This window comes from Pristiophorus japonicus, chromosome 18 (genome assembly GCF_044704955.1).
Source record: "Pristiophorus japonicus isolate sPriJap1 chromosome 18, sPriJap1.hap1, whole genome shotgun sequence".
Taxonomy (NCBI): Eukaryota; Metazoa; Chordata; class Chondrichthyes; family Pristiophoridae; genus Pristiophorus; species Pristiophorus japonicus.
In genome coordinates, this window is record NC_091994.1 from 93,128,661 (window position 1) to 93,139,126 (window position 10,466).

Below are 10,466 nucleotides of genomic sequence, written 5' to 3' on the forward strand. Positions count from 1 at the left end.
AGAGTGAGGAACAGGCCTTAGGGGCCGGCTTATATACAGTGCTCCCAAGGGATGCTGGGATCCCTTGGGACTTCAGGGGATGAGCTTCCTGGTGGCGGAACATGGGGGAGTGTATGCTTTACAGATACACAACATCACTATCTTCTGCACCAAGTGCATTTTAGAAGATTGTCACTACTATGCTAGCAGGCATAGAGGTAGCTCTCAATCTGCTTGACGATATCATCGTCCATGGACGGATAATGGAAGAACATGACTAGTGACTTCATGCAGTTATGACTAGACTTGCTACACATAACATTACATTTAATGCCAATAAGTATACATTTGCTGCTGGATAAATAAACTTTCTGGGCTACAGAGTCACAGCACAAGGTTGACAACATTGACGCGATCCAGCGAATGCAGGAGGCTACCAACGTCAAAGAACTTTCATCATTCCTCGGCACTTGCAACTTCTATCTGAAGCAAGTTGCTACGCAAGAACATCCCTTGGGAATGGACAGATTCCCAGGCTCAGGCACTCACCACGCTTAAGGAGAAAATCACATCCCAGCACACTTTGATCCGAATGCCACTACATACGTCACCACGGATACATCAGGCACCACCTTGGGTGCTGTGCTCTCGCATTGGATTGACGCCCTGGAACACCCAGTCACCTTCGCCTCTCGCACGCTCGCGTCTGCAGAATGTAAATACTCTATAGGGGAACACGAAGCACTCGCTTGCATCTATGCATGTGAACGCTGGCACATCTACCTCTATGGCAGGAAATTTACCCTCCGCACAGATCACCAAGCTCTAACTACTACAACTGGATCTGGGCACAGACCACTACGAATCAGCCGATGGTCAGGTCGCCTTCATCAGTATAACTTTGATGTACAGTACATCGCTGGCAGTTGCAACCACGTAGCTGACATGCTCAGCCGCTCAACACATGTTTCGGACTCTGGTGCTGACTTGTTCACAGATGACGACACATATGTCACGTCGATCATCACTCAGTCCATCAGAAACCTTGTCTCCTGCGACGAACACAAAACCGAATCACGCTCCAGCACATGTGCCACTTCCTCCAGACGGAGTGGCCTAAGCAAATTCCGGAAGAGCTGAAAACATTCCACAGACTTCGCGACGTATTTTCCGTTTGGAACAATGGCTGCGTAGCTCGTGGTGATAGAGCAGTAATTCCAAATTCACTTCAACAGCGCGTACTCCTATTGGCACATGATGGACACCCTGGCATTGTCCGCATGAAGCAGAGATGTCGCGATTCAATGTGGTGGCCTGGGATTGACACTCACATCGAGGAGTTAGTCTCACACTGCGAAGCATGCAGTCTGAGCGAAAAGGCCACAAACATCTGACCAGCGCCAATGAAGCCCATTCCATGGCCACAAAGACCATGGCAACAACTGCAGTTGGATATCTTTGGTCCAGTTGAAGCAGCTCCACAGCACCAGCGTTTCCTTGTTGTAGTACATGACCTGCATTCCAAATGGCCAGAAATTGCTACAAGTTCAGTGACCTCATCAACGCTTGTCACTATTCTGCAATGTATGTTCACAAAGTGGGGCCTCCCAGAGGTCATAATCACTGACAATGGATCACAGTTTGTGTCCGACCAGTTCGCGGATTTCCTCATTCGTCATGCTATCGAGCATCGCCTTACTGCTCAGTACAATTCTCAAAGCAACGGAGGTGTTGAGCGTTTTAACCACATCATCAAAGAGGGTTTAAAGCCAACCTCGCAGCAGGCCAAACATTCGACGAGGCGGTTCAAACCATTCTCTGCACATACCGGTCGACAAAGCGGGGAAGACACCCGCTGAGCTCATGATTGGGCGGAATCATCGCTGGCTGCTGGACATTCTCAAACCCCCAGCCAAACCTAGCACGAGGAGACCAGCAGGATGGAACAGAGGCACCGTTCTGTTCACCCAACCAAAACCTCGAGCAAACACCGCAAGCTCCACGCCGGTGTCAGCGTATCAGAATACGACCTGGCTATCTCAAGGACTTTGTCTGTACATAGATTGTGGTTTTAAAAAGGAGGGAAGTATGTTGTGTTCATACTCTATTTATTTGTTACAGCTCACAGGACAGGCATTAGGACCCTGCGGGAGCTATTCACAGTTGCTATATTCATTCTGGACCAAGGTCCATCGAGTTCGCCTTCTACCATCCGGGTAGTCGCGTGAATCCTCGGAGCAGCATGCAGTGGCCTGGCCCGGAAATCGGTGCGGTCCCAGCCTGCAAGACCATCAGCAGGCCGGGGCCATTGGGGGGAGCAGTGTGCGGCGGCAGACCACTGCAGGGAGCAGCTCGTGCTGCTACAGGAGGGCGACGGCTACGAAGCCAGGTCGCTGATTGCCGTGCGGGCAGGCACAGCAGGAGCGGCGAGGTCGGGGCGCAGGAGCAGCAAGAGTTTGTAGAGGGAAGTGACCGGGGCCCAGGAGAGGCGTGAGTTTGGGGCCCAGAAGAAGCAAGGGCCCAGGGGTAGCACGGACCAGCCCACACTGCGATATGTACGCGCACTAAGTCTGTGCAGCAGAGCTGGTCTCCAGTCGTCTTGGGTAATCCTTGCCACTGGACCAAGACCTAGCTCTGTCAAGCCCTTGTGGTGGCTGGTGTGCAACAACCACCCCACGTTAAAAAAATCCACACACAGGCATCTTCCACCCTTCAAGATGTAGTTCGGGACCTGGAATATTAGGTCCTTCATTGAAGCACCTGTGAACTCATCCCTTTTTGGCGTGGAAGCAAGTCATCCTCGATACGAGGGACCGCCTATGACTGACATGATGATTCATTCTGGTTCATGCCAGTTTGGGACACCATTTTGGGTTGTATAAAGCACACGATTTAAGTTACTTTTCTCCTGGCTCAGTTTGTCAGTTATTTACATGTACACAACAAGCACCTTCAGGGGAGGGGGGGACCTGGACCCCAGTGAGAGTCAGCACCTTCAGGGGAGGAGAGGATCTGAACCCCAGTGAGAGTCAGTGACTTCAATGACTAAAGAAGCAGACTGCAGACAGTGCACAAAATTGGTGCCTGGTGTAGATATCTGCATAATCAGTTGTATCTCGGAATACGATCTCTGAGCCACAGATGACCGGAGGACATGTGATGAACCTCTGTTACTCATCCACCCACAGCAATGGAGCACACACTACGACACAGGAACATAGGAATTGTAGATGAGTAAAGACCACGGTCCCATCTAGTTGGCCTTCTGCCCTCCTAGCAGTCACATGATACAACAGTAATGGCGTTGTTGATTCATCACAGCAATCAGTCTCTATCAATGAATCTACAACAAATTCCAGACATGAGGCGAGGAAAATCCCCAGTGGTGGAGAGCTTCGGGAACCATAGGTCCAAAGTAACCTGTTCCTCCCAAACACGCTACACTCACCACATGTCAGGTCTCAAATTACTCTATACTGGAGCACAACATTTTATTTTCTGAAAGAAATCTATCTAATTTGCACAAATCAACACTTGCTGCTTCCACTGTCTCCCTCGGGAGCCTGTTCCATAGATTGACCACGCGCTCACTGAAATATTGCTTCCACAGATTAGTTTAGAATTTACCCCCTTTCAAGCGTAGGCCATGTCCCCTGGTTCTACTGTTCTACTTATCCAGTCCCTTCAGAAACAGCAATCGTATCACATCTCAACCTCCCCTTTCCCAGTGAGAACATGCCTAATTTACATAATCCTCATAATATAATTCCTCCATCCCCTCAACCTTTCTGATTGCTCTTTTCTATAGCCTTTCAATAGCTGCAATATCTATTCTCTACTGTGCCAACCAGAACTGTACACAGTCATCATCATCATCATAGGCAGTCCCTCGGAATCGAGGAAGACTTGCTTCCACTCTTGAAATGATTCCTTAGGTGGCTGAACAGTCCAATACGAGAACCACAGTCTCTGTCACAGGTGGGACAAGCAGTCGTTAAGGGAAAGGGTGGGTGGGACTGGTTTGCCGCACGCTCCTTCCGCTGTCCGCGCTTGATTTCTGCATGCTCTCGGCGACGAGACTCGAGGTGCTCAACGCCCTCCCGGATGCACTTCCTCCACTTAGGGCGGTCTTTGACCAGGGACTGCCAGGTGTCAGTGGGGATATTGCACTTTATCAGGGAAGCTTTGAGGGTGTCCTTGTAACGTTTCCTCTGCCCACCTTTGGCTCATTTGCCGTGAAGGAGTTACGAGTAGAGCGCTTGCTTTGGGAGTCTCGTGTCTGGCATGCGAACAGTGTGGCCTGCCCAGCGGAGCTGATCAAGTGTGGTCAGTGCTTCAATGCTGGGGATGTTGGCCTGGTCGAGGACGCTAACGTTGGTGCGTCTGTCCTCTGGGGGGATTTGCAGGATCTTGCGGAGTATTCCAAGTGCAGTCACACCAATGATTGATAAAGTGACAGGATCACCTCACTATTTCAGTCAATAGTGACCCTTTAATACATCCCAACATCTGATTTGCAAAGATGGGAAGGAGGGGCTGATAAAATAGTGAACATTTCACAGATCTACGAAGACAGTTGTAAGTGTGTTAAAGTCGAGAACATTCTTTCTGCTACGCGATCTGGTCCTCAGTGCCCGCTCCCTGCCTCAGACCATTAGCACTGCGCACTCCGCGAGTCCAGACACCAGTCACAGTTTATTCACCATGTTGCAGGCCAATCATAAGGAACAAGTTGGGTCGGAGTTTCGGTCTTTTCCCGCTCCTCTTAATACCCCGGAGGGGGCGGCAGTAAGCACTTCCGGGTGGACGGCCGGCTTCCAGCACCGTGCCGGGACATTCGGTGACGGTTTCGAGGGGGCGGTGAGCATTACCACCCAGAAGAGGCGCCCCTGGTTGTGACACTGGCTCGATTTTTGTCTGCGCCCAATTCATAGCGCTCTGTAGAGTGCAGTACTGGGACCGCCTGTGGAAGCTGGCATTCCAAGCTGTTGCGATTTATGTTGTGGTGGCGTGAGTTATGTATTGGGAATGTTTTTTGGTCATTCCCACCCCCCCACCCCGAGACCTCTCTAATTGAGCGCTGAGGCTGCCTGTTTAGCTTGGGATTTTCACTTGCTCAGCCTGCCTAGCGCCCTAAAATAGGTGTTAATGTTCTGCTCCGCTTCAAACTCCGGGCCCAGCTGATGAATTTTACGGTGGCAGGTGCAATCCATTTGCCAGGCAAAATTTACCGCTCCCCCCGGATTAATGCCGCAACAGAGGCGTGACCGGATTTCCACCCCAAGGTATTTTGCAATGTGACGATGTGTTTCATCACAAATTGCGCCATCATAGTCATAGAAATTTACAGCACGGAAGGAGGCCATTTCAGCCCATCGTGTCCGCGCCGGCCGACCAAGATCTAGCCAGTCTAATCCCACTTTCCAGCTCTTGGTCCATAGCCCTGTAGATTATGGCACTTTAAGTGCACATCCAAGTATTTTTTTAAATGTGCCTCTACCACCCTTTCAGGCAGTGAGTTCCAGACCCCCACCACCCTCTGGGTGAAGAAATTTCCCCTCATATCTCCTCTATACCTCCCCCAATTACTTTAAATCTATGGCCCCTGGTTGTTGACCTCTCTGCCAAGGGATACATTTCATCCGGGCCTGGGGATTTATCCACTTTCAAAGCTGCTAAGCCCCTGAATGCTTCCTCTCTCACTATGTTTATCTCGTCTAATATTTCATTCTCCTCCCTCATTGCAAATTCTGCATCGCCCCTCTCTTTTGTGAAAACAGATGCAACGTATTCATTAAGAATCATACCCACATCTGCCTCCACACACAGATTTCCTTTATGGTCTCTAATAGGCAGCACACTTTCTCTAGTTATCCTCTTGCTCTTAATGTATTTATAAAACATCTTTGGGTTTTGCCGGATTTTACTTGCCAACATTCTTTCATGCTCGCTCTTTGCTTTCCTGATATCTTTTTTAATTGCACCCCTGCACTTTTTATACTCCTCTATATACTTCTGCAGTGTTGAGTTCTCGGTATCTGTCATAAGCTTCCCTGTTTTTCTTTATCTTACCCTGTATGTCCCTTGACATCCAGGGGGCTCTGGATTTGTTAGTCCCACCCTTTTTCTTTAAGCTGTCATATCGCAGCAAGCGACGAACCAAATCAAACAAAGCTTGTGAGGTAGATTCCCTGTGACAAACCTGGAGACAGAGTGAAGATTAGCCAAGGATACGCTCTGGTTCCTCCCACAGACGACCACATACCGACTTCTGTTAGTCACACCTCCTCTCACCTGCAATCATTCTTGGATGCACAGGCTGATTCAGAAGCTCCCCATCAATCTCCAGCAAGGATGGCGCACTTTTAGAATACCCCAGACAAAACGCAACTTCTTCCAAGGCCTGAAGATCAGCTGCTCGGCGCTGCTGCCAAGCCTCAAGTCTCTGATTAACTGCAGGACAGTGAGAGTGTCTGCTGCCAGCAGACTCCAGGCCCAGCAACTGCAAAGCGCCCGTGAAACTCACTCAGCTCAGTGAATGCATCATCGCACCAGTAATACACATAACCGAGAGGTTAGCAATAGAGCATTAGTCAGTCTCACGCAGGCTGGAGGAGGAGCCACGGCGATCAAAGGTCCACTGTTCTGTGTACAGGAGCTGACTGGGGCTCCCAGCACAGGTAGCACAGGCCAGGACCAAGGCCAATCACACACAGACTCAATGACTCCTCCCACTCCCTTACAGTATACAGAAATAAAACTAACCCTGAATGGGAACCGTCAGACAGCAAAACAAGCTTGTTTATTTGAACTCGGAGTGACTGTTTGGACTATTGGCAGCCGTGCCTTCAGCTGCCTAGGACCTAAACTCTGAGATTCTTCCGTGGAGCTCTCCTCCACTCTAACTTTCCTCCTTTAAGTTGCTCCTTAAAACCTTTCTCTTTGACCAAGCGTTTGGTCACATGTCCTAATATCTCTTTATGTGGCTCGGTGTCAAATTGTGTTTAATAATCGCCCGTGTGAAGCTCCTTGGGACATTCTGCTACATTAAAAGCGCTATATAAATGCAAGTTGATGTTGTTGTGGGACAGGTCCAGCCAGGGCCAAGTCCGTGGGAAATCCTTTGGGGATTTTCCAACAGTTTGGCTAAGGCGAAGGTGGTGAGCAAAGTTTCTCGGGGAACAGCTGCCCATGTGAAGTTGTCCGAATGTCACATCCCCCTAACCACAATGAACTGTTCATCCGCCCGAGTGCAAGTGACCAGGAGTCAGGCAGAGGAAGTGGCCGCTCATTAGCAGAGCTGAGAGGTCACTGCAAGAGCACGTTCACATGCAACTGTTGAAAGCTCAGTATCCAGGGCTTGGCGACTAACCAGAACAGGGTTAAGGGTCATGTTGGACATCAGGCGGACTGTGAAGGACAGAGAGACAATGCAGGAGCAGCTCTCGGTCTCTGCTGCAGGAGGATCAATGTGAAGTGCGTGTGCTTAGAGAGAATGCTACAGCCCTGACAATCACAGCTCGAGGAAGCGAGCGAGCGTCAGGAGCCCTTCATCATCGGCGCTCCCTCGTATCCAGGATGACTTGCTTCCATGCTGATCATCAGCTGCCATGGTGAAAGCATTTCAGCAGCCCCTTCATTGCTAAGCTGCGAGCAGAGTCTCTCTGTGCGCCTGGAACGGTCTGGATCACGAATACCACTTTAACTAATTTACAGGATTTTACATAATTTATCTACAAATCATGTATTGATGAGGATGGAAATCCGGGATTAACGTGAGGAATATCGGACCCGGGATTAGAGAGAGGACATATCAGACCCGGGATAAAGAAAGAAATACTTGCATTTCTATAGCGCCTGTCACGACCTCAGGACATCCCAAAGTGCTTTACAGCCAATGAAGTTCTTTTTGAAATGTACTCACAGTTGTAATGTAGGAAACGCGGCAGCCAATTTGTGCACAGCAAGCTCCCATAAAGTGGTCCTTCTCTCCAATCCCGGGGCTGATGCTCCTCTCTCTAATCAGCAATGTGATTATGACCAAATAATTTTTTTTTATGTTGATTGAGAGATAAATATTGGCACAACACTAAGGGATAACTCCCCTGCTCTTCTTCAAAATAGTGTCATGGGATAGTTTACACCCACCTGAGAGGGCAGACGGGGCCTCTATTTTAACGTCTCACCTGAAAGACTGCACCTCCGACAGTGCAGCACTCCCTCAGCACTGCACTGGAGTGTCAGCCTAGATTTTCTGGAGTGGGACTTGAACCCACAACCTTCTGACTCAGAGGTGAGAGTGCAACTAACTGAGCCACTGGTTGATATTTTGGGAGAAGAACATCGGCCCCGGGATTAGGGAGCGGGACATCGGCCCCGGGATTAGGGAGCGGGATATCGGCCCCGGGATTAGGGAAAGGGACATCGGCCCCAGGGTTAGGGTGAGGAACATCCAGGGGTCTTCCTCCTGACCGTAGTCCAATGGTGATTACTGGAAACTGCCCATGTTTGGCACCAATCCCTGAAACCAATGCATATAAGGTGGCCAAGGTTAGTGGGAAACTAGAAGATTGGGAAAATTTTAAATGACAGCAAAGAATGACTAAGAAAGCAATAAAGAAAGGAAAGATAGATTACGAAAGTAAACTTGCGCAAAACATAAAAACAGATAGCAAAAGCTTTTACAGATATATAAAACAGAAGAGAGTGACTAAAGTAAATGTTGGTCCCTTAGAAGATGAGAAGGAGGATTTAATAATGGGAAATGTGGAAATGGCTGAGACCTTAAACAATTATTTTGCTTCAGTCTTCACAGTGGAAGACACAAAAACCATGCCAAAAATTGCTGGTCACGGGAATGTGGGAAGGGAGGACCTTGAGACAATCACTATCACTAGGGGGGTAGTGCTAATGGGACTCAAGGTAGACAAGTCCCCTGGCCCTGATGAAATGCATCCCAGGGTATTAAAAGAGATGGCGGAAGTTATAGCAGATGCATTTGTTATAATCTACCAAAATTCTCTGGACTCTGGGGAGGTACCAGCGGATTGGAAAGCAGCTAATGTAACGCCTCTGTTTAAAAAAGGGGGCAGACAAAAGGCAGATAACTATAGGCCGGTTAGTTTAAATCTGTAGTGGGGAAAATGCTTGAAGCTATCATTAAGGAAGAAATAGCGGGACATCTAGATAGGAATAGTGCAATCAAGCAGACGCAACATGGATTCATGAAGGGGAAATCATGTTTAACTAATTTACTGGAATTCTTTGAGGATATAACGAGCATGGTGGATAAAGATGTACCGATAGATGTGGTGTATTTAGATTTCCAAAAGGCATTCGATAAGGTACCACACAAAAGGTTACTGCAGAAGATAAAGGTACGCGGAGTCAGAGGAAATGTATTAGCATGGATCGAGAATTGACAGAGAGAATTAGTGGGAAAGCGGTTTGTGTAGAGGACACAGAGAGGCTGCAAAGGGATTTAGATAGGTTAAGCGAATGGGCTAAGGTTTGGCAGATGGAATACAATGGAAAATGTGAGGTCATCCACCTTGGAAAAAAAAACAGTAAAAGGGAATATTATTTGAATGGGGAGAAATTACAACATGCTGCGTTGCAGAGGGACCTGGGGGTCCTTGTGCATGAAACTCTTTTTGGGGTTTATCTGCAAAACAAAAAACATTAAACCGTGCCACCCGACCTGGGTGACACACCAGACATTTACAAGGCCCCTTTTTTTTTTTCTCCTTTTTTTTTTGTGTGTTTTTCTTTTTTTGGTTTTTTTTTGGGCACTAAAATCACAATTTTTCCCCAGTGCCCCCTATAAAAGGGAAGGGGGACACTAAAAGCACCGGCAATTAAATCAAATTAAACTTTAAAACGTAAAATCAAATTAAAATTTGGTTGCCGGGCATGATGATGCACTCCAGTCCCTCCGGTGCCCACCTCTCGCGGAAGGCCGCGAGCGTACCGGTGGACACCGCGTGCTCCATCTCCAAGGACACCCTGGACCGGATGTAAGAGCGGAAGAGAGGCAGGCAGTCAGGTTGAACGACCCCCTCGACCGTCCGCTGCCTGGACCGGCTGATGGCATCCTTGGCCGTGCCCAGGAACAGTCCTACGAGGAGGCCTTCGGACCTACCCGCTCCCCTCCGCACAGGGTGCCCAAAGATCAGGAGAGTGGGACTGAAGTGCAGCCAGAATTTCAGGAGCAGCCCCTTCATATAATGGAACAGGGGCTGCAACCTCGTGCATTCAATAAAAACATGGAACACGGACTCCTCCAGACCGCAGAAATTGCAGGCGGCCTGGGAGTCCGTGAACCGGCTTAAAAATTTATTGCACGGCACTGCTCCGTGCACCACCCTCCAGGCCAAGTCCCCGATGAATAGTGGGAGGACCCCTGCGTAGAGTGCCCTCCATCGGGGACCCCCGCCTCCTCCGGACGGCAGGATGGTACGCCATGGCGTGTCCGGACGGCAGGCGAG

The 10,466-nt window shown here is 49.1% G+C and overlaps 1 protein-coding gene across 1 annotated transcript in view; it reads right to left on the reverse strand.

The window, feature by feature from the left end:
• Positions 1 to 6,518, reverse strand: part of LOC139228892 (pleckstrin homology domain-containing family G member 5-like) — a 126,692-nt gene extending 120,174 nt beyond the window's left edge. The window contains exon 1 of the mRNA XM_070860382.1: positions 6,274 to 6,518. Coding sequence (XP_070716483.1) covers positions 6,274 to 6,283 — 10 coding nt within the window. The 5' untranslated portion in view covers positions 6,284 to 6,518. The remainder of the gene's footprint in view (positions 1 to 6,273) is intronic.
• Positions 6,519 to 10,466: the final 3,948 nt, after the last annotated feature.